Raw genomic sequence first — 23,527 nt, 5'->3', positions numbered from 1 at the left:
AAAAATTTAGATACCTCAACTGAGATACTCCAAATCAAAGGATAAATTTTAAATTGTCCACCTTAATGGTTTACTCACTGCAGTCTGTGGATCATGAATGGTCCAGAGGAGCTGCTGCCATTTAACTATTGAAATACAACAGGGGCAGCTGTGAGTTCACATCCTTCCCTCCCAGGTGTTTGTTCTGCAGCACATTTTATCTTTATTCTATTTGAGGGTCAACACCAAAACCAAGGGGGAGCTAAAGCAGCTGCCCTGGCTGCTGGGAGATGCTTTGGGTCTGTAACCCACTGGGATTTCCCATGGAGGCGGTCAGGGGGAGTTATAAACGTTCCAGAAATGCCCTGTGGAGGCCTCCCATGGCACAGCCTCTGTGCCCTCACTTTCTCCATCCTCACCTCCAGAAAGCTTTCCCTGAGCCCTGACTCAGCTCCTTCCTGCCACAGCTCAATCCCACAGTGACCTGGAGAACAGATTTATCCCTTCACTGACTTGGAGAACAGATTTATCCCTTCACTGACCTGCAGAACAGATTTATTCCCTCACTGCCCTTTGTGGCTTTGCACAGGGTGTGACCTGACTGAGCTTTTCCCCTGTGCAGGCTGATGTGAGAATAACCAACCTAAAATGCTGAGCTGGCTTCTTTCTGCTTTATTTTCTCCTCTCTGCACTCTTAACCTCATACAGAACTGAGTGCTGGCCTGAACACTCCCCCAGGGCCAGCCCAGTCCCCTGGCATTGCCACCATGGGAAAAGGGTGCAGGGAAAGGCTCCTTCACACCCACCTGGGCTCCCAAAAAGCAAGGAGAGCTTGAATCCTGCTCCAGGGAAGAGCGAGAGGTTAGAGGCACCTGTGGGAAGGTCCCTGCTGGGAGATGCCCACAGGAGGGTGAAGCATCAGTGGTGCTGTGGTGCCTCAGGGTGCTGCCAGCCTGTAATTCAGACCCAATTTGGGTAATGTCACATCAGCTCTGCCTGTTCAGCTCTGACCTGGGGCTTTCCCTCAGCAAGAGCCCCAAACCTTGCTGCAGGCTCTGGTGACACCACCAGGGTGGTGTCCTGCCTTGGGGACATCTTATTGTCCCTCCCTGCTTGTGAAGGCTTGGGGCAAACACCTCCTCCCTGAAGCTCTCAACTGTGGGCTTTGGTTGGTTTATTTTTTAATTCCCTCCACCAACAAAATACAGGCACATTTCTCACCCAGAGAAGGTGGAGCTTGAGAGAGCGAGCCTAGAAAATCAGATTTATGTAGAAAATATCCACCCTTTGATTCTCAAAAATCTGGAACTACCTCAAGTCCAGGTTTGGGTTGTCAGTGTGTGAATGAGGACGCTTTCCAGAGGCTGTCACATGAATTGAGGTCAGCAGGTGGCTGCAGTGCTGCTCCCAGGCACCATTTCCACCCCATCCTGGTCACCTCAGGCTCACCCCGAGGGCACAGGGACCTGCTCAGGGACAAACCCAGCCTGGCTTGGCTCTCCTGGACTCGGCTCAGGCACTTCTGCATGGGGGAGTGGAGGGGCAGGAGGGCCCTGGTGCTGTCACCAGCGGGGGGATGTGGCTGTGGTGCTGCTCAGGGGTCACCTAAGGAAGGGACAGCAGTCCTCAAGGTGCTGCAGCCCAGTCGAGGGGGAATTTATGGGTGAGTGAGCATTTGAGGCTTCTAAAGTGCAGTGCAGGTTACATGGTCTTTGCTGTAGACTGTAAACTCCTCAGGACAGACTCCTTGCCCTTACTTTTATTATATTTTATTTTATTTTTAACTGTAAAGTGACATTCCAGCTGAGAAAACCTTACCCCTAAATAACTACTACTACAGGGAAAAACAGGAATCTGGGTGAAAGGAACAGCCTGTGCTCCCCTTGCCAGCATCCCATCATGGGGAGTGCCTCCCATGGCCACAGGGAGCTCCTGCCAGCTGTGGAGCCCTGGAATGCACCCTCCAAAATGCCACCTCCAGTGCTACAGCCTGCCTCCCTCCAAGCAAAACTTCCATGTGTCATTAAACTGAGGTGTTAATTCAGGCTCAGGGGAGTCTGCAAAGCTTCTGTTCAGGCTGTGGGTGTCTGGAAAGGGAGAGAGAGATGGAAAAGTTGCTGGGAGGAAATTTGAGAGCTCTTCTGTGGAAAGAGCTCTCTGAAGAAGCCAAGTTCAGCCTTAAGTTTGCCTCTGGAGTAAAACCTTCCTGAGATGAAATAGCTGCAAAAGCAGGAGCTCTTGTGGGATGGGATGATTGCTCCTCTCTAGGGCTCTTCCCCAGGTGGGAAATTAGAAATTAGGAGCTGCCCAACCCATTCTTTCTTCAGGACACTGATCCTTTAAGAGCCACCAGCACAGCAGCCAGCCCCAGTGGTCACTCTGAATCAGGGCAATGCCAGGAGTGAACACTGCAGGACTTCAACCTCCAGAAACCTTCACACCTGCTGTACCATCAGGAAAGTCCCTTTTCAGATGAGTCTGGGATGTCCAAGAGGTTCCTGATGGACCTCAAGGATGACAGCCTTCCATTAATATCTCCAACAGAACCAAAATGTCTCTGTTACTGCTCCCCTGACTCCAGCCCAATCCATTTGTATGTTCAAAGGATATTTCCCCCCTTGCTGACAGCCATATTTATTATTTTTAATCTATGCCCATAAATTGGCAAGTAGGGGGAAGCAGATAAAATGGAAAAAGGAACTCTCAGGAGGTCAGTTGGACTCATTAAATGTTTGGCACTCTGTGATTATCCTTTGGCAATGAAATGCCACTGCTATATTTTAGCAGGGAACACGACACCTTAATGTACAGGAGAATCTCCTCAGCCCAGTTCTGGTACTCCTGAGAGAGGAGAAATTCAATCATCTGTGACCTGGATTGTATTTTTTAATGTCTGCCAAGCTAGATAAAATATTTAAATATTCACTTTTATATCAGCCCACAGGAGGATTTGAGCATTTCAGGTTGTGTAACTCAGCATGGCCTACTTTGGGGAGAATGTACAGAAATAGGCACATATGTACAAAATACTGAGTGTGAGCATGTGGGGCAGACAGACAGTGTTAATTAGTGTGGCACAGTCCCAGCTGCACCAGCCCAGAGCAGCCAAGGAATTGATGTCACTTCTGTTGGACTCCAAAGGTCACCTGAGCAAAATCCAGGTGAATCTGCCTCAAATAAAGGTGGCCAAGCATGGATGGGTCCCTGAAGGGAGGGCACTGAGGGTGGGGTGGCTCTCAGGGGATCAGGGCTCTCATGTGGCATCAGTGCTCCAGCCTGGGGATCCTGGAGGTGTTTTCCCACCTGAAGGATTCCTGGTGCTTGCCTGCCTTGTGCTGCTGCTGGGAGGGTGGGGAGGAGCTGGGTGTGCCATGCTCAGAGCAGAACTGGGTGTCCAAACCCACCCTGGGATTACTGCTCCAGCAGCTCCACATCTCTGGGATCAGGATGGGGGATCCCACCCCTACTACCAAGGCAGTTTAAGGGTTTTCAGGGCAGTTCTGGTCCCTGGAAGAGGAGGATTGTTGTGTTTCCAGCCAGCTGGGAGGTCATGGTGCTGCTGGCTGGCTTTGCAATTTTGACAGTGTGAGCTGGGTTTGTGATACCAACACACAACAGGATGGTGAGGGTGTGCTGGCATTGCTGGGGTGCCCAATGGGGACATGGTGTAAGAACCTGAAGGTGTGAGGAAATGGGGGTGAGCCTTTCCTGCCCCCTGGGGCTGCCAGCTGTGCATCTGCCCTGCAGATGTGGCTGTGCACAGGGCAGGCAAGGCCTGAGTGACCTGAATGACCTTTAGGGTCCCTTCCAACCTTCCTATGATTGTCAAGCACTTTGCCTGACAGCTGCCAGTCCCAGCAGAGGTGCTGTGAGGTGACAGGGCAGCGGGAGGCCCCAGGGACAGCCCTGACCTGCCCCACACCCATGGAGTCCTGCCCCACTTACCACGGTCCCATGTGACACACACAAAGCAACTGGTGCATGAAAAGAAGGGACTTGATCTCTTAGGGGCACTGGGCTGCTCTCCAGCTCCCACCAGGACTTTGCAGAACTGGGACAGTCCCAGAGCCAAGGGATGAGCCAGCCCTGTGTGTCCCTGAGCCCTTTCCTGGGGCCAGTGGGACTGCTCAGCTCTGCTGGGTCCCCACAGTGACTCTGCAGCTCCTGCACCTCTGTGAGGTAAGAGCAGCTCCACCAGCCCCTGCTATTTCCTCTCTCTCTTAAAGGGTTATTACTCCTCCTAAATTACCTAAATAAACCGATTTTCTCTTCACTTACAGACAGTTTTGTGATTGTGTCTGTGTTAATAACACTCCTCCAGAAACTCCACCTTAAATGTTGCCCTGAATTTTTACACTGCCTCCTTCTGAACCTGCTCCAGGCCAAACCCCAGCTGCCTTCCCAAGGAAAGCAGGTCCTGGGCATTGCAGGGGCTCTCTGTAAAAAGCCCTTGCAGCCATTTCCCTGCATCTCAGAGGGTCAAAATCAGCACCAAGAGCTCTCAGTGATCACCAGGAATTTCCTGTCCACCTGCAGGGCTCGGTGTCTCCCTCTGCTCTCTCCTGCTCCTTGGGTGATGAGTTATTCCATGTATTCCACTGCTCTTCTGCTTCTTGCCTTGCCCTCTCCCACATCCCAAATCCACTCTGCACCCCTGCTCAAGCCCACCAGGCACCACAGCTCCCAGCCTGGCTGTGGAGGTGTGGAAGGTGTCACATCTGAGGGACAAGAGACCACTTTGTGCCACTCAAGAGAAGGGAGAGGTCGTGGGGGCATTTCCCAGCAGCTGGGCAGAGCATTCACCACATCTGCCCATGAGGGGTTTGTCACTGGGGGCAAATGAGCAGATGTTTGGGGTATTGCTCAACACCAGCATTTCCCAGGAAATCAGCAATCTGGGGTAGTGGAAGGTGCCTTTGCAGGGGGCTGGAATGAGATGGTCTTTAATGTCCCTTTTACCCCAAACCATTCTAGGATTTTGGGAATTTAAGGGTGAGCATTTGGGTCTCAGCCATATCCTCCCACCTCTTTTACAGGTCTGGCTGCTTCTATATTGTCAAAATACTGCTGAAGTAGCCATCACCTACAGGGCTATTGGGAGAGGCAGGGAACTGAGCACAGAGCTCAGGCTTTCCCCATCAGGGGCTCGTGGTGCAGGGGAACACAAGAGAGGATCTGGGGACATCACACTGGCCAAACCACCAATGGTCCTGGCCCATTTTCCACAGGTGGGGAATCTCACCCAGCCCTCTGCAGGTTTTCATACCTGCCTGTGATATTTTCAGTGTTTTCCACCCCTTTGCTCTGTCTTCTTCTTTGCCTCCTCCCTTCGTAGCTCTGTGAAAAGTTTTCCATGGATCATGCTGTTTTGATGGAGCAGGGAAAACCCTGTTTTCCCACGTGTTTTGATGGGAAAACAGGTATTTTCAGTGCTGAAACACGGGCCTGGTTACCCAGCTCCTCCATCAGTGTCCAAATGTGGGACTGGGGATGGAGCAGGATCAGGCAGGGGGAATCAGTGCCTGGGTCTGAGCTGATCCCAATTGTACAGGCACAGTTTGTGCACTTCAAAGTGCAAGTTGAGAGTTTACCTGAAAGCAGCAGATTGTCGGGTCACTTTTTCTCAAATAACACTGAAATGGTGTCACACTAAGGCCAAGGAGAGCTGGGGCTTGGGAAAGCTCCCTGGACACCTCTACTCCTTTCTGGAAAAGGCAGGAGAAGCCAAGGCTGTCCCTGCCAGCCACACCAGCCGTGCCTCCCCTCTTTGCTCCCAGAAAACCAGCTCTGAGGGTGGATACAGGCCAGCCAACACCTCGGGCTGCTCATGCAGCCTGGTCTGGTGGAAGGTGGCCCAGCTCTAGTTGGACTAGATTAAAATTGCCTTCCAACCCAAAGCATTCCATGATTTTCCAAGGAGCAACAACACAACGGTGTAACTGCTACTAAACGTGGTGCATTGCTCTGGAGGGAAGGAGGCTCCTGCCCACACGCAGCCTTTGGAGCTGCCTGACCCCAAAAGCACCAGCAGCAGTGTCCCCAAGCCCACAGGGCCACCCCTGGGCTCCCGTGGTGGCACCAGCTGTGCAAACAAGGCTTCTTCTCCAGGAGCTTCTCATTATCACCATTAATATTTAGCTGAAAAAGCTCTGCTGCCTCTGGGGCTCCCTTCTCTCGCAAAGCGCACTCAGGCCCAGTCTCCGGTCTTGCTCCAGGTGTAAATCTGGAGTAATCCTATTAACCTGCCTTCAGAGAATTTTGGAAGTCGTTAACTATGAAGGTGCTGCTAATTTCTGGTCTCACTGCCTCCGAGGTGTATCCTACCAGTGCTGCTGCTGCTGCTGCCCGAAGGGTTTTGGACATAGTGTAAAAGCAAAGCTCCTGAGCGAGCGGGGCCGCCCGCGCCCGCCGCAGCCACGTTGGGGAAGGTGCCTGTACACACCTGGAACGGAGCTGGGAGCTCCGAGCCAGCCCAGCCCGGGGCCCCTCAGTCCGACCACTCGTTCTCGTCCAGCTCGGAGTCGTCGTCGGATTCGCTGTACTCCACCGCGATCCGGCGCGACAGGATCGTCGCCACGTCATTGCCCACGGGCTCTTTTTTGGCCTCTTGTTCCCACTGCTCCTGGACCTTCCGGAGTTGGATTCCTACAGGAAAGCGGGGAGGGCTTAGGGGGAGTGCACCCAGTGTGCAGCACCCCCCCAGTTATGAAGTATTGGCTGAGATAAGAGGGCTGCTGCCCTGGTGAATGTAAAGTTATATGGGATAATGGGGTAGGATTGGTAGGACAAGAGGGAACAGCTGGAAACTGAGAGTAGGCTCAGACTGGATGTCAGGAAGAAATTCTTCCCTGGGAGGGTGGGCAGGCCCTGGCACAGGTGCCCAGAACAGCTGGGCTGCCCCTGGATCCCTGGCAGTGTCCAAGGCCAGGGTTGAGCAACCTGTGACAGAGGAAGATGTCCCTGCCCATAGCAGGGGTGGAATGGGATGAGCTTTAAGGTCCCTTCCAAACCAAACCATTCTAGGATTTTATAAATATGTGTGGTTACAAAGCTGTATCATAGAATAAAGCTTCTCCTCTGCTTCCACTCAGCCTGAAGATACCAAACCTTCTGGAAGTTTAAATTTACCATTTGACCTGGAGATTTGCAGGAAAGGGAAATGCGAGAGATCTTGGAACACATCATCAACAGCAGCCTGGGAGGCAGCCACACGCCTGAGAGCCACCAGCAGTCCGTGGGGCCACCACGGGTCCCCCACCTGTACACCACATTTACAGTAATTTCATGACCATAAGGCGCACCGGACTCTAAGATGCACCCCCCAGGAGTCGGCGAATTTCGCAACTTTGTAGATCATATAAGGCGCACCGGACTATAAGGCGCACTTCTGGGTTCAGGGGAAAATTTTAGTCGAAAGGGTGAGCCTTATAGTCATGAAATTACTGTACTCCCCGCACAAGGTCCCCCCGTCCCCACCCATCACCAGAACACCAAGCGCTCCTCTCACCCTCGGTGTGGCAGCGCGAATGGGGCTCACTCACCCCTGCGGATGGCGGCCAGCAGGTCGCTGCGGGCGTCGCTCATGGGCATCAGCGGGATCTGCGGCTTGCGCGGCTCCAGGGCGGGTGCGGGCGGCGAGGCGGAGTGCGCCGGGGAGGCGGACACGGCCGGGGGCCCGGGCGGAGGCGGCGGAGGGGCCACCGGGGGTCCCATGGGGCCGGTCTGCGGTGGGGAGGCGGAGTAGGGCCCGGGGGGAGCGGGGGGCGGTGAGGGGGCGTAGGATGGGGGAGCGGCCGAGCCAGGGGCCAGCGCGGGGGGAGCCGAGATGGGGCTGTCGAAGGCGGTCTGCGCCGATGGGATGACGGGCGGCGGCGGCGGCGGGGCCGGCGGGACGAAGTACTCGGCCATGGGCACCGGCTGCGGGCTGCAACGGGGGGAGAGGGGTCGGTGCCGTGAGAATCGGGGAGTCGAGGGATGGGCTGAGTTAGAAAGGACCCGCAGGGATCATCCATGCCCTGCACAGGGCATCCGCAACAACCCCACCCTGTGCATTCCTGAGAGCTTTGTCCAAATGTTCGGTGCTGTGACCATTCCCTGGGGAGCCTTCTCAGTGCCCCACCACCCTCCGAGGGAAGAATCTTTTCCTGATATCCAACCTAAACCTCCTCTGACACAGCTTCAGGCCATTCCCTCTGGTCCTATCACTGGGCATTACAAAGAGATCAGCATCTGGGCTCCCTCTGCTTCCCCTCAAGAATTTGAGGAACAAATGCCCTTAACCACTCCTCACATGGCTTCTCCTCGAACCCCTCACCATCTTCATGGCCTCCTTTGGACACTCTCTAACATCTCAATGTCTTTTTGATATTGTGGTGCCCAAAACTGCCCCCAATATTCAAGGTGAGGCCACATCAGTGCAGATCAGAGCAGGACAATGCCTTGCCTGATGCCCTCTAGGGCACAGCTGGCCCTCCAGAGCACTGCTGACTGAAGGATGGCACCATCCCAGCACCCGTTACTCATCCCAGCACCTATTACCCATCCCAGCACCACCCATTACCCATTCCCGCACTCATTACCCATCTCAGCACCCATTACCCATCCCAGTACCCAGCACCCATTACCCACCCCAGCACCCATTACCCATCCCAGCACCCATCAGCCATCCCAGTACCCAGCACCCATCACCCAGCACCCATCCCAGCACCCAGCACCCATTCCCACACCCAACTGGCTCAGCTCTGGCTCAGTTTGCTCTGAACCCCAATGAAAGCTCAGTCCCAGGATCAGAATGGTGGTGCAAGTCTGTTGGTGGGATGGGCTATGGGTCATGCAGTGGTGGAAAGCAGGCAACACCCCAGGGGAAAACCCTCCATCCACCCTGCCCTCTCATCTGGGATCGTGTAACCCCAAAAGCTCTCCTGACTGATTCAGCCTTGAGTCTCACCAGCAGTTTTGGACTGTGAAATCTGCAGAGGAGGGCTGCTCCACAAACTGGTCAGACCCCCACCAAGTCTCCCTTCCCTTGGACCCCCCTCTAGCAGCAGCAGGCCGAAGCTTTACCCGTAATCCTTGACTAGGTGGGGTCTGGGCCCGTTGAGGACGGCCTCGGGGGGCGGCGGCGCGTGGGGCTGCTGCAGCCGGGTCAGGCTGTTCTGCCGACTGCCCGTGGCCGGTCGGAACACGTGCTCCGGGGGGTTGGTGGCCGCCAGCACCCCCTCCTTGTGCTCTGCTGGGGCCAGGTGGGCTGCAGGGGCCAGCAGCTGTGCAGGGTGGTTGGGGCTGGCCGGGTACGAGTGGTCGGCAGCGTCCGAGGCGTAGGATCTGCAGCACAGGAAAACCCGACTGTTGTACTCAGGGGGTGTGGGTTTGGGAGTGTTTTGGGGTTGAGACAACAAAACAAGGAAAGGCCACGAAAATATCGATGTACAAGACAGCAGTGACAGCAGAGGGGAGGAGCACGCCACAGAGCTGAACCACTCTCTTCTCTTAGCTGCAAAACAGAAAGTGCTCCGGTTTTATCCCAATGCCAAGGCTCCTCCTGAGGCGCAGGGTGACACCCTGGGGACACCAGCTATCCATGAAGCTACCTGGCCGAGCACCCCAACCCTGCTGTGGGCAACACATCCCCCACAAGGACGGAAGAGCAAAGCAAAGGAGAGCCGTGAGCTGAAGGTGTAGGAGGTAGAACCTGCCTATTATCTGGGGACAGTGATCCTTCCGATGACGCCATGTGATAGGGGGATGGTGAGAACCTGTTATCCGGCCGGAACTCTTTATCATACGCCATCATGTTCCACTCCAGGCGCCGGTTGCGGGCTTTCCTCACTTTCTTCACCTCCCGGGTGGAATCCTCCACCAGCCGCTGCTCCTGTGGGAACACAAAGTCTCAGCTCCACCTCCAGCCCAGCTCCTCTGGACCAGGAGTCATCCCTAGGGATGCACCCCGTGCAGTGTCTTAGGCTGCAATACAGGATGTGCCCAGCAGTGTGGATTCTATCACTATCTGTTAAACCAGCTGGGCAGGGATCCTGATCTCTGTGGGGATATCTCCTGTTAATGGGCCTGTTGTTAAACCAGCTGGGGCAGTGTTCTTTATCTTTACACAACCCATCCTGCCTCCAGGAGATATCTCCTGTTAATGGCCATGGAGTCCCACTGCATGGCTGTTGAAATTCCATCATCCCATTGGGAGATGCTCCAGCCAGGGGGAGGAGCCAAGCATTTCCTACCTAGATAAAAACTGAGATTTGGAACATCAGAACAGCCTTTTTCCACTGGATCCCAGAGGAAAACCAGACCCTTCCACATCATCACTGGGCCTTCAGAGGAAAACTGCACCTTCTACAGGAGCACTGCTTCAACTGAGCCACATCTGTCACTGCAGGAGGATGCAGCCACCATTTAATGGGACTGCTACCAACACCCTGCCTGACTGACGGGGTGTCAGGGTATATTCTGGCTCTGGCAGTGTTTTGGGGTTGCTCTTTGTAAAACTGTATTTCTATTTTAATTTTCCTAGCAAAGAACTGTTATTCCTATTTCCATATCTGTGCCTGAGAGCCCCTTAATTTCAAAACTATAATAATTTGGAGGGGAGGGTTTACATTCCCTATTTCAAAGAGAGGCTCCTGCCTTTCTTAGCAGAAGCCTGTCCTCCAGACCAAGACCATCAGGAGGTGACTGTCCCCCAGCTGCCCCCACCCACCTTCTGCCTGCGCTTCTCCTTCCTCTTGTCTTCTGTCGCCTGCAGCATCTTCTCCTTCCATAAGTTGAAGAAGTAGGAGGGGTCAGTGTAGAATTTGAGGCCATCCTTCTTGTCATCCCTGGGCGTTGGGAATGGGGAAGAGAGGGTTACCAGCCACAGAAGACCCCCTGTTCCCCTTCCCAAGGTCTTTGGTACAACCATGACCATGTTGCCCCACCACAAACACATCCAACACAGCACTCACCACCTGCAGGGTGTGAACACACATCCCAAACATCCCATGCAGTGGGGGTGGCAAATGGGGACAAATGCCTGGTCCTTGTCTTGGAAAGGACCCCCTACAGGGCTGTGTGCCCCATACCTGTAGGGTGTGAGGATGTTGAGCGGCGGAGGCTTGTCGCAGCGCTGGTACATCTCCATCACCGGGTTGGGGATGGAGTTGCGGGACACGACCTGCTGGTTCTGCACCGTGGAGCTCTTGAAGGCTTTCCTCATGTTGATGTCCTGCAGCGAAACTGGGGGGCACAGGAAGGACAAGGGATGCAAGGGTGGCCTCATCCCGCCGAGCAAAGCATGGCAGGGGTGCTGACAGCACATCTGGACATCACCCCAAACCAGCCTTGATCCCAAGAGCACATCTGGACATCACCCCAAACCAGCCTTGATCCCAAGAGCACATCTGGACATCACCCCAAACCAGCCCCAACCCCCAGAGCACATCTGGACATCACCCCAAACCAGCCCCTCACCTTCCTCCACGGTGGAGTCCAGCTGTGTCACCTTGATGACCAGCAGGTCCACCCTCTCCTGCAGTGAGTTCATCCTCATGTAGAAGCTGTTGGCTTCGTTGAACAGCTCTCCAAAGATGTCCTCTGCGTGCCTGCCTGGCAGGGGACAATGCGCCTGTCACCGCAGCAGGGGCTCACCCAGCTCAGCCCATCCCCTGGCCCTCCCCACTGGCTCCCTGAGGGGCTCTCCCAGCCTGGATTTCTAGGAGCCCAGCCTCATCCTCTCCCCAAGTACTGCAAGGAGCCCAAATCAGTGCCCCTTTCCAGTAAGCAGTGCCCACAGGATCACAGAGCATTCACGGTGCCCCAAAGAGCCCTTGGATCTGTCAGAACAGGTCAGCCAAAAAAATGATCACCTCACAACATGACCTGGGGAAATTCAGCCCAGGTAGAAAGCCAAGAGCAGGGCAGTGGGGGCAGTGCCACAGCGGGGAGAATCCGCAATTTGTTTCACTTTATCAGTTCTTTTCCTGTATCTCTACAACATCTTATTTATTTAGGGTTATTTATTTAGGACTATTTATCTTTTCATTAGGGTTATTCCTACCACAGAGCAGAGCAAGGTGTCTGGCAGAGCATTCCTGATACCTGTAGGCTACAGCACCAATCCCATCCCATCCCCTCAGGTCCTCAGGGTTTCCTCCAACCCCACCTATCAAACAGTTCCCAAGATCAGGGCACTTTTAGAACCTCCTCAGAGCATTCACCAGCTTGGTCATAGTTTTATTTCCTTTTCCCCTGGACCAGGAATCCTGAGCAGACTTGGGTGCTGCTCATGTGAGCCACTGCACTTCCAGCAGCTCCCTAAATCCTGGGTTCATTTTTCTGGGAGTATTTTGGAGCAGAACCTACTTTTGAAGGTGTGTAAAAGAGAGGGAGCCCTGAACAGCTTCTCCCTCTGTTTTAAGTGGATATTCAGCATGAAATAGGTTGCCCCCATTAAACCTTCACACTGGTGTGTGTGCAGTGCTCTCATCTCCCCTTTTCTGCTGAGATCAGTACCAGGGCAGGAGGACAGCTGAGGAATTGAACCTTTGATAGAGACCTCTCTTCCTCAAAAAGCTCTAAGTTTAAAAATAATTGCTTGGAGTATTTCAAATCTTCACCTGACCTTCCTATTTCTGGCCAAGTGGAGAAGCAAGGGGCTCCTGAAGGCTTTCTGTGCCCCAGCTGTGGGAGGAAAATGGGTCTCAAAATGTCACCAAGTCCCCATTTTGAGCTTGGCCCTGAGTATTCTCCTATTTCCAGCAGTCTGGATAATTCCCACTGAGTTAGGAGGGGCTGCAGCTCACACAGCTCTCACACAACCCTTGTTTCTCAGGGCTTGGAACTGCTGGGAGTGACTGTGCCATTCCTGTACCATCCCAGTTCTATCCCAGTGCTATCCCAGTGCCATCCCAGTGCCATCCCAGTGCCATCCCGGTGCCATCCCAGTGCCATCCCGGTGCCATGCCTGTGCCATCCCTGTGCCATCCCAGTTCTATCCCAGTGCCATCCCTGTGCTATCCCATTACCATCCCAGTGCCATCCCAGTTCTATCCCAGTTCCATTCCTGTGCTATCCCAGTGCCATTCCATTGCCATCCCAGTGCCATCCCAGTGCCATCCCAGTGCTGGCCCCCGCCAGGGCTGCTGTGCCATGACTTACTGAGGCTGCCCAGCTGTTTGATGATGGCAGCCAGGGTGCTGTTGGTGACACACTCCAGCTCACTCGTCACCCCATCGGGAAGGGCCCCCCGGCACAGGTGCCGGGGCTCGATGTTCCTCTTCACCAGCGGCATGGCGAGCCCTCACACCTCTCCTTGGAGCAGGAGGCACAAAGGAAAAATGAAAATACACAGCTTTCACCATTTGCCACCCCCCACACTCCTCATGGCAGGCACAGCAGGACTTCTCAAAGCAGGGGATGCTCTGGGAGTGCAAACCTCGGGGTGTCAGGGTGGAGGTGAGGACTTTGTCCCTACCTTTGTGTCCCTGTGTCCTTTCCCACTGACTCCCAGAGCTGTGCTCAAACCAGGAGCAGACTCCCCTGTGCTGCAGCCCTTCAGCTGGCCCCGAAAAGCCTCACCCAACCCAAACAGAAGCGAGGAAGCGCTTGTAATGCCATTATTTCCAGCTCACTGCAGGCTCTCCAGGGTTTTATTTGTGCACACACTGCACTGAGACAAGCTGCTGTGGCCAGCTCATCCCAGCTCCCTGCATGGCCCCCCAGCATTTTTGGGTGCACCCATAGCTCCTGTGTGCCCCAACAGCATCTTTGGGTGTCCCCTCAGCATTTCAGGGTGTTCCCACAGCATCCCTGGGTGTTCCTCCAACATTTCTGGGTGTTCCACAGCATCCCTGGGTGTTCCCCCAACATTTCAGGGTGCTCCCACAGCATCTCTGGGTGTTCCTCCAGCATTTCTGGGTGTTCCCCCAACATTTCAGGGTGCTCCCACAGCATCTCTGGGTGTTCCTCCAGCATTTCTGGGTGCCCCCACAGCATCTTTGGATGCTCTCCCAGCATTTTTGGATGTCCCCATAGCTCCTGGGTGCCCCCAGAGCATCTTTGGATGTTCCCCCAGCATCTTTGGGTGTCTCCACAGCATTTCTGGGTGTCCCCCCAGCATTTCTCGGTCCCCCCATAGTTCCTCTGGGTGGCACCACAGCATCTTTGGGCGCTCCCCCAGAATTTCTGGGTGTCCCCTGCTCCACTGTCACCCTCCCGAACTGGAGATGGTTCATTTTCTCCAGGGTTTAAGGAGATGTAGGGAGATCCCCACACCCAAAAACCTCACCCCACCCATGGGAGCTGCAGGGAAGGATGAAGGATGGGCACCACGAGGTGTGGGGTGCTGGGGTCAGGGTACCCCGCTGATGTAAAGGGTGAATGGTGGGAAACAGGCTGGGAAAGGAGGCAAAATGAGCATTTATTATCCACGGGGGTGTCTCCTGGGACTGGGACACAGACCTCGGGACTGGGACATGGACACAGAATTCCCCTTTTCACGTCCCGAGCACTGCCCATCCGCCCCATCTTTCACAAAATGTTGGCAGAGAAGGAAAAGCAGCTCTCGTTAATCGCCGGGAGCGGAGCCGCCGGGCGCCGACATCGGAGCCAGCGATTCTGCCCGTGAGCGGAGCCAGCAATCTGCAGAGTTCACATTTTTTGGCCCCGGCAGCGTTAGACGGAACAGTTTCCCATTGATAGCACCCGGCCAGCGCTCCCAGCAGCAGCAGCAGCTCCTCCGCTGTTTTCAAATGCAAATTCAAGCTCCCTCCGTGAAAAGCCCGAAGCCTTTTCCTAAGGGCTGAGGGCACTGGGGGTGCCAAGGGAGGGACCCCGCTCCTGAACCCTCCCCAGGTTCGGGCTCCGAGCAAGCTCTGTGTCCCCCAGCGCTTCCCAGAGTCACTGCTCATGGATGTGGTGTCGTCCCCGCCTCCCAAAAATCAAGATTTCTGCCAGCTGCTCGTTCCTCTGTGACAGCGTTTGCAGGGGAGGCTCTGGATGTCTGCTCTGGCCATGCACATCCCCCTTCCTGGGCACCCCCGAGCCCCCCAGGCTGTGTAAAGAGCTGAGCAGCACTGGCAGCTTCATCCCAAGCTGGTTTTATGTGTCACCCCAAGCTGGTTTTATGTGTCACCCCAAGCTGGTTTCATGTGTCACCCCAAAACCTGCCCTCAGAGGCTGAGCCCTGGCACGTCCCAGGGCTGCAGGGACCGCAGGGCACAGGGCAGAGCCCTTAACGAGCTGCCTGGGCCCAGCAATTAGAGACGGGGAACAAAGAGCCATTCTCAGCATCCCTTTGGGTCACAGCCACAGCCAGGGACGCAGCCAGGGCACCCAGGGCTTTTTGTCCCTGCACAGGGGACCTGGGGGCAATCGGGGCCACCTGAGCCCGCAGCCCCCACAGGGACCCTGGGGCAGAGGGAAGGAAAAAGAAAAGGGATTTGTGGTTTGAAACTTCCCAGCAGGACAGAGCGGGAGAGAGGCAGGAAATGGGAGAGGGGTGTGATGGCAGAGTGTGCCATGGGAGAGCATCCCTGGAGGAGGAAAATCCCTTTAGTCTCACCCCAAAGAGGCCAAACAAGACTCAGAGCTTGCAGCAGAAGGAACCAAGGAGGAGCTGGGCCCATTTTTGTGCAAGGACAGCCTGTAAAGGCAATTTTGACCAAATCACAGGAGAAGCTGCTTTCCAACCCCACTTCAGATAATGGAGCACAGGGATCAGAACCCCTGACACCAAACCTTTGACTTCTGCCTTGAAATCCCAACTTTCCACCTAAAACCTGTCATCTCCAGGCCTGCCCTGACTTGTGAGACCACAGTTCTCTGGGTGGGGATGGGCTGCAGGTGACTCCAGCGAGGCCAACTTAACTTCTGTCCTCTCTGGCACATCTTGCTCACCCCCACCAAGAGGCTGCACACAAATCCTGAGCCCTGATGGCCTGGCCAGAGCCTCAGAAGGGGACGCTGAGCTGTGCCCAGCACTGCTCCTGCTCTTGCTGGTATTTCAGGTGATTTCCAAGACTTCAAGAGGGTGATTTTGGGTGGTAAATCTTTCCCTCAGACCATCAGGAAAAGGCTCAGGGGCAGGGATCGTCTGGGTGCAGGCTCTAGGATGATTTACAAGCCTAAAATCCATGGGGTTTCACTGTCTCTTGAGTGGAAGCCAGGAGCCCACAGTGGGAGGTGATGTCAGGATGCAGGAGGAGGAAAATGAGAGCCAGAAACTCAGCAGGAATTTCTTGGAGGGTAAAGGCAGGAGAAATGGGACCAGCCAGGGGCTGGTTCAGGTTTCACTGTGGGGATTGTCCCATCACTCAGCTTTTCCCTGTGACTGCAAAGAGCCAAAAATTCTGTATCTTGTACTGGGAAATGCCACAGGTGAGGGGAGTCAGCAGCTTCCCACCTGCTTCCCAAACCCAGAGGTGGAGCTTGGAAAGGAATCACATCCAGCTGAGGTGACCAGGCAGGGGAGGACATGAGACAGAAATGAGCCCTAAGATTTCCCCCAAGGAACAAAATCCCAAATCCAGAGCTGCTGGCAGCAGTGAGGAGCAGCTCCTGGATAATTCTGGGTTCTGGGCAATCAGGGCTGCCCCAGTTCCCATAGACCAGGCTGGGGGTGTGATCTGCAGCTGCTGGCCCACGGGTGACCCCTCCAGCTGGCTCCTTCCAGATGTTCTCCTTCACCTCAGCAGCCACCAGCATCTGGCATTTAGATCCTTGGGGTCCATCAGGGCAGAAATTAGCTCTCATTTTGTAAGAGGCCCAAAAAAAGCAGTTTTGTGCCTTACATTCTTTCCAACAGCTTTTCACTGTGCCCTCATTCCCTCCCTGACCCCAAACCCACTCTTTCCCCCTGGGCTGTGATTTACAACCCTGTAGGCAGATCCAAAGAAGGACCAAGTGTGCTCTGGGTGGCCCTGCAAGGAGGGACAGGCTGGTGACCACAGATTTCCCAGGTGCTGCTTAATCCCTGTGGCAGATTTTTGGCAGCTGGAGCCCTGCTTGGTGTGGCATGAGAGAGAAGAGAGAAGTTCCTGGCTTCTTTCACTGGGCTGTGGTGCAGCAGAAAACAGTTTTGGGGTTTGTTTTCCATGGGTGTTCCCTGCAGGAGAGACCTGGAGTGGGAGTGGAGCCCAGGATGGGCAGCACTGGTGGGAAGGATGTCCATGCTGCACATCACCAGCTGCAGATCCAGACAGCTCCAATATTTCTGATGGAATTGGGTGGTGCTTGGAGCAGCAGGAATGAGGGAAACCTCCTTCACTTTGTGTCAGCCAGCCAGGAAGAACCCTGAGCTTAGATTTGGGTGAATGTGGGTATTGTGGTGAAGCAAACACCTCAAGACTGGGAGTTGGGGTCAGCCCTGCACTAAGCTCAGCTCTAGGCCAAGCTTTGGGACAGTCTGTTTGCTCAGCCCTTGCAATCAAAGCTCTTTCCCAATTTGGGCTCCTCAGGGTCCTTCTGAGCCTTGAGGAGCAGACACTGCCAGGAACTGGAGGCTTTTGCAAGGCAGCAAATCTTTGGTTGGATGCCAGCAGCCAGAGTAGTGAAAAAAACCAAGAGATATGTTGAAAAATCTGTTAACCTTGAACAAAAACGTTCATAAGTGAATATTAAACAAACAAGAAGTGCCAGATCTCATGGTGGCTGCTCAGGACCCTGTTCTGGTGCAGTACCCTTGGAATGGAGAGGTGAGGAAGGGCTGGAGGCAGGAGGGAAGCACAAATCAGTCCTGAAATAGCGAGAGCAGCAACAAAACCCTTGAGTCTGAAATCAGGGAAAGGACAAGAGGCAGAGTTGACACTCAGTGGGGCTTGTAGGTGCCTGAAGGAGGGCATCCTGTGGATTTTGGCAGGATGGATCTGGTACAGAAGAGGGCTGGGAAGGATCTGGGGGCGTGTGATGCTTCTGAGCAGACAGAAATAGGTGTAGGTGTGAAAGCAGCAGGTTCTCGAGGTGTCAGTTTGTGGAGCTCTGCCACAGTGTGGTGGAAACCAGCGTGGGATGGTTCAAAGAGCAACAGCACAAACCTGCAGAGGACAGAGAGGCCACCAGCAGCCACCTCATGGTTTAGGGGCAGCTCTGGCTCAGGTGGCCCTAAACTGCTGCTTTCCTACCAGTGCAGGCCATGGGGAGAGCAGAGCCCACAGGGACTGAAGTTTTGTTGTCTCAAGAGAAATTCAGCCAGGAAAAACTGTGCAGGCTGCTTTTTGTGGTGCAGGGAAAAACCTGCCTGGGAGAGCTGGGCCAGATCTGCTGATTTACTTCCCACAAAACGGAGCGTGAGCTGCACCGCAAGGACTCGTTGCTCTAATTTACAAAATGCATCTGCGACCACTTTGTCATTTGTTGCCAGCCCAAATGCCTGAGAACACCACCAGCATGACAAATGTCACTGCTCCCTGGGAAGGTGACCATTGCTCCAGAGCTGTTGGTCAAAGGTTCATTAAATATATTAAAACCAGCTGGATCCTGAGTGCTCCCCTCGCTCAGAATAAAGCAGAGGGCAGTGAGAATAAATTCCCGGGGTGGCACTGGGGGCTGGTGGGCACGGGAGAAGCAATGCCACTGCCTGCCCCCTCCTCGAGACCTCTGCATCCCAAAGGAGCCAGGCTTTACAAATGCTCTGGGGCCATGAAAGCATCCCAGCCCCACCGGAGGATCAGCAAAGCATCAGGTGGGAAAATGCCTGGGGGGCTGAAAACCGGGGGTGTGGGATGGTGTTTTTGTCCCCCATCCCCGGGATATCAGCCCGGGGAGCTGGGAACCAGAGCTGAGGGCTGGCTGTGAAATGAGTGGAGAGGTCTCAGCCCCGGGTGGCACAGAGGGATTTTTGCTGCCGGCCAGGAGCAGATTTGGGTGGAGCAGGGGAAGGGCCAGGCCCTGCTGCCAAAGCGGGGACAGAGCTGTGTCGGGCTGGCCCCGGGGCTCGGCTGCACGGCCCCTGGCCGGGCTGGAGCAGTGACCTGTGTCCCACCGGGCAGCGCTGCCCCCGCATCTCCTCTGCCCATCTGCGGCTCCTCCTCTGCGAGAAACGCCGGGAGGCTTCGGCGAGAGAACGCTGCACAGCAAAGTGCAGCACAACCCTAAATCGCAGCTAAAAATATTCCTTGGGAGCTTTATTAGCAAATGCCACAGTTAGTGGTTTGGTTTGGTTGGGTTTGTTTTTTTTTTTTTTTACTCCCCCTTCCTTCTACTGTAAAGTGTTTCAGCTCTAGGAACAATTTAGAGACTAAACCGGCTCTAAACCCCCTCCACCTCCGAGGGCTGGGCTCTGCAGCACCAGCCCGGCTTAGGAGGATGCCAGAAAAGCAACTGCCTCGTTCCCCTGGGCTCAGTACGTCCTGCTGTGAGTCTGGTTTAAAACAAACAGGTTTTATCTAAATTATGTTTCTTTTAGGGAAGGTGAGAGCAAGCGCTGTAAATCACAGAATGGCAGGAGGGGTGGGTTGGAAGGGAGCTTTAGGACCATCTCGTTCAACCCCCTGCTGTGGGTAAGGACATCTCTCACTATCCTAAGACGCTCCAAGCCCATTCAGCCTGGCCTTGGACACTTCCAGGGATCCAGGGGCAGCCACAGATTCTCTGGGCAACCTGGCCAGGGCCTCACCACCCTCACAGCCAAGAATATATTCTTAACTTTTAATCTAAATCTCTCCTCTTTTGGTTCAAAACCATCCCCCATTGACCTATCACTATTTCCCCCTGTAAATAAAAATATTTCCTTCCTTTTGATAAGCCCCCTTTAGATACGGGAAGGGGCTCTGAGGTCTCTCCAGAGCCTTCTCTTCTCCAGGCTGAGCAACTCCATCTCTGGCAAGAGGATTTTCAGGCAGTGACTTTCCTTGGGGTTTAGTTAACATGGAGTTTGTGATCTGTTGTTTGATTTCTCAGACATGGGGAGCCCTCAGTGTGGCCTGGCACTGGTCATGGAGCTCCTCCACCCTCCTCCACCCCTTCCCATTCACCCTTTGGCTCTATCTCTGCTGTGGATACAGATCAGAGTATCTGATCCATGCAACATCCATGCGAAAAAAGACATCCATGCAGATATCTTAATGCTGATGGGGAAAAGTGGGGAGAAAGTTGTGGGTGAACCCTCCTCCATCATCCCTTGGCTGCTCCATGCCTGGCTCCTGTGCGAGGAATGCCCGGGAGCAGCGGCACTGCCTTGATCTTCAGAGGAGGAGTCAGGGGCTGGGGCTGTGGGAACACAGCACAGATCTCAGCTCTGTTTTGGCTGCAAAAGATCCCTGCTGGCCCAGGAATCATGTGTTGTTTTTAATGACTCTATCACCAAAGGAAAATCTTCAATGACAGCTTTTTTTTCCCTTTTGTGCCCAGCTCATTACCAGAAGGATCTCCCTCGCTCGCTGCCGGGTTGTGCGAGCAGGACGCCGCTGAACAAACCAGCCTTTTTCTCCCCAGTATAGAAGGCGCTTTGATAGAGCGGGGAAACCCTCGGCCAGCAGCGAGGGGCTTTCTGGAAAGCCGCTGCTGCTGCCTTTGCTTTGAGACTGGCATCTCCAGCAGAGCGCTCCCAGGCAGCTCCAACCTGCTCCCCGAGGGGCCGGTGCTCCCCAGCATGTCCATGCGGGTTTTCCCATAAGTGCTGGACCCTACAAAACTCCGGGTGGATGGGGGAAGAGGGGGCAGATCCCAGCCTGGAGCTGGCCGCAGCCTCGCTGCTCAGAGATGTGCGAAATGCCGCGGTTCTTACCCGCGGGGTGCAGCTCAGAGGGTGTCTTTTTGGATGAGCAGCTCTGCACAAAAAAAAAAAAAAAGCGTTCTTGCTTTTCTTTTTTTATTTCTTAACACTTCTGGCTCGAGGGCTGTTGTTCGTAACTTGTCAAGATCTTGGCATCGGCGGCTGATTTGTCATCCGCCATAAAATGGAGGATGAGCATCTTTGGTTCAGAACTGGGCCAAGGCAGATGACAGCTCAAAGCGAAATATGCTTCATCTCCAGTTTTCTCCGTGGGCTTCAGCTCCCGGGAAAAGGAGCGGACATTTGGGGTCTGAGTTGCATCACAGCGTTCTGGGTAAGAGCCCTTCTCCTCTCTGCGTTTGCGACAGCACAGCCCGGTGCACATTAACCCTCTGCCTGCCAGAGCTGGGCTGATGCTGCCATCACCCTGCCCTCCTCACCGAGCTCTGCAACCTGCCGCGCTGGGACCTACCGACATACTCAAACACCACCAAAACACCATTTTTAAAAAGAAAATGGTACCAGCAATCTCTTGAGAACCCAGGCAACGAGCTGCAGCGTGAGGGGTGTGCCTTGGCACGCTGAAGTTTGGAAGATGAATTATTAATCCTGCCATTCCCGAGCTGCCCGCACATCCCGGAGCTGCGCTCGCCTCCTCCGCCCCGCGTCCGGCAGCGTGTCCGGGGCTGGCTCCGGTGTGCCGGGCACACCAAGCACCGCAAACTCCATCAAAAGCATCTCCATCCGTAGGTATTCCTGACACCGCCACGAGGCAGCGAGAACTCGAGTTGGAAGCGATCAAATTCGAGCTCCCTGCAAGTAGCTGAATCACTGAGCGTGGAGGCCCAGGCTCGGCAGCTTTGAGGGGCTCTGGGCCCACCTGCAGCTCTGCCCGTGGGAGTGTCCCCGGGATTGGGGGTCACCGAGGGGCTCTGAGCCCAGCCAGGCTCCAAATCCCTGGGAGGGCACCGGCACGGGGAGGGGGGGCTATGAATGACAGGTGACACCAGGCTGTGCCCTGCTCAGCGCTGTCCCCTCTGTCCCCTCAGCCTCACACCGACCTGAAGAGCCCCCGGATCCGCCCCAATTCCCCAGCCAGGGGGTGATGAGCCCTGCTGGTTGTGGGTGCACAAGCAAACCTGGGCCCACTTTATCCCCCACCGTGATGGAAAGATGAAGGATCCTCCCTCCCCAGGATGGCAAGGATGCCAAGCGAAGCCCCCCGCCCCCACCCCGCCCCCATGCGAGGGTGCAGAGCAGCCGGGTCCCCCTCCCTCTCCATGCAGGAATGCGAAGTGACAGCACACACACCCCCTCCCCAGCGCAAAGGTGCAGAGAGGCCCGGAGCACCGCGATGCCAAGCGCTGCCAGGATCCCTCCCCCCCGCCATGAAAACGTGCGGAGCAGCCTGACCCCCTCCCCTCCCGGCAAAGAGGCAAAACGGGAAGGATTCAACCCCCCCGGCCATGAACAGCTGCGAAGTGGAGGGACCCCCACGCAAGGATGCGAGGCAGCTTGGACAGCCCCTTCCCAAAGCAAGGATGCGAAGGGATGGAGGACAGCCCCCCGCCCCCGTGCACGGATGCAAAGCTGGGGGGGATGCAGCAAACGGGGATGCAGAGTAGCCCTGCCCCCCCGCAAGGATGCGAAGGGACGGAAGAACCCCTCGAAAGAATGCAAAGGGATGGAGGATCCCCCCGAAAGGATGTAAAAGGATGGAGAACCCCCTCCCCCGCAAAGACCTCCCCTCCCCGCCGGCAGGATGTAAAGCAGCAGAGAATCACCGATCCCCCATGCCAGGATGCAGAGCGGTGGGGGATCCCCTCCACGCAACGGTGCCCCCCCAAAAAAGAGTGAAAATTTATGGGAGACCTCCACAAAAAGGCTACAAAGCCCCCGACGCCCCTCGAAGGGATGTCCCCCCATGCGCGTTCACACCTGGGGGGGACAGAGACCCCCCCGCTCTCCCTGAGCCGCGTCATTCCCGCATCCCCTGCGCTCACCTCCGCCGGGTTGGGGGTGCCGGGGCGTGTCTCGGCGGTGCTCGGCGGGGCCGTGCGGGGCCGTGCGGGGCCGTGCGGGGCCGTGCGGGGCTGCGGCCGCCGCCGCCGCTGCCCGCGCCCCGCGCCCCGCTCCGCTGGCGCTGCCCGCGCTGCCCGCGCCGCTCCGCAGTGCGCGCACGGCGCATGTTCCCCCGCCCGCCCCCGCCCCGCTCCGCCCCGAGAGCCGCCGGCACCCCCAGAGCCGCCCTTACAACTTCGCCTCGGGGTTTTAATAAATCCCTAATTCCCCGCGGCTTTCCGGCCTCTCGCTGTGAGCGGCGGGTTCGGAGCATCCCGCTGGAAATCCTTCTGCTGGAGCGGTAGGGAGGGGAAGCGATGCTCCGGTGAGAGGGAGTGTGCCAGGTGTGGCACTGCCACCATCTTCCTCACGCTTCCCCTATGCCCTGTGGGCTCCCTGGGGTCTGCCCATGGATCAGACCCAAGCCAAGGTGTCAGTCCTGGGGTATTGATGAAGCACCAAGAAAAGCATCGCCCTCCCCAGGCTGTCACTGTCACCAGCTGCTGGTGCCCGAGGTTTTGGGGTCCGTGGTCATGTCACAGAGATACTCCAAGGGCTGGAGCCCCTCTGCTCTGGGGGCAGACTGGGACAGCTGGGAGTGCTCACCTGGGGAAGGATCCAGAGAGAGCTCAGAGCCCCTTCCAGGGCCTAAAGGGGCTCCAAGGAACATGGTGACAAAGTTTTTAGCAGGACCTGTTGTTACACTGTAGTAAGTGATGGTTTTAAAATAAAAGAGGGTCGATTTAAACCAGATATGAGGAAAAAGTTTTTTACAGTAATGATGGTGAGGCC

The 23,527-nt window shown here is 55.4% G+C and overlaps 1 protein-coding gene across 3 annotated transcripts; it reads right to left on the bottom strand.

The window, feature by feature from the left end:
* Window positions 1-1,135: 1,135 nt before the first annotated feature.
* Window positions 1,136-22,753, bottom strand: LOC117003121 (wiskott-Aldrich syndrome protein family member 3-like). 3 transcript variants are annotated; one of them, XM_033072790.2, is made up of 9 exons: window positions 22,678-22,753; window positions 13,123-13,275; window positions 11,437-11,571; window positions 11,049-11,202; window positions 10,688-10,805; window positions 9,675-9,850; window positions 9,043-9,303; window positions 7,521-7,903; window positions 1,136-6,624 (listed from the first exon to the last, which is right to left on the bottom strand). In XM_033072790.2, exons 2-9 carry the CDS (start codon window positions 13,253-13,255, stop codon window positions 6,467-6,469), a joined length of 1,518 nt encoding a protein of 505 aa, XP_032928681.1. In that variant the 5' UTR covers window positions 13,256-13,275; window positions 22,678-22,753; the 3' UTR covers window positions 1,136-6,466. The 3 variants fall into 3 exon arrangements, with proteins under 3 accessions (XP_032928681.1, XP_032928683.1, XP_032928684.1); XM_033072792.2 differs by having other exon boundaries at window positions 9,735-9,850; XM_033072793.1 differs by lacking the exon at window positions 22,678-22,753 and having other exon boundaries at window positions 11,437-11,567; window positions 13,123-13,211.
* Between the last annotated feature and the right edge of the window lie 774 nt (window positions 22,754-23,527).

Source organism: Catharus ustulatus, chromosome 14 (genome assembly GCF_009819885.2).
Source record: "Catharus ustulatus isolate bCatUst1 chromosome 14, bCatUst1.pri.v2, whole genome shotgun sequence".
Classification (NCBI taxonomy): domain Eukaryota; kingdom Metazoa; phylum Chordata; class Aves; order Passeriformes; family Turdidae; genus Catharus; species Catharus ustulatus.
Note: the sequence above shows the minus strand (reverse complement) of the source record. Positions and strands in the feature narration are given on the sequence as shown.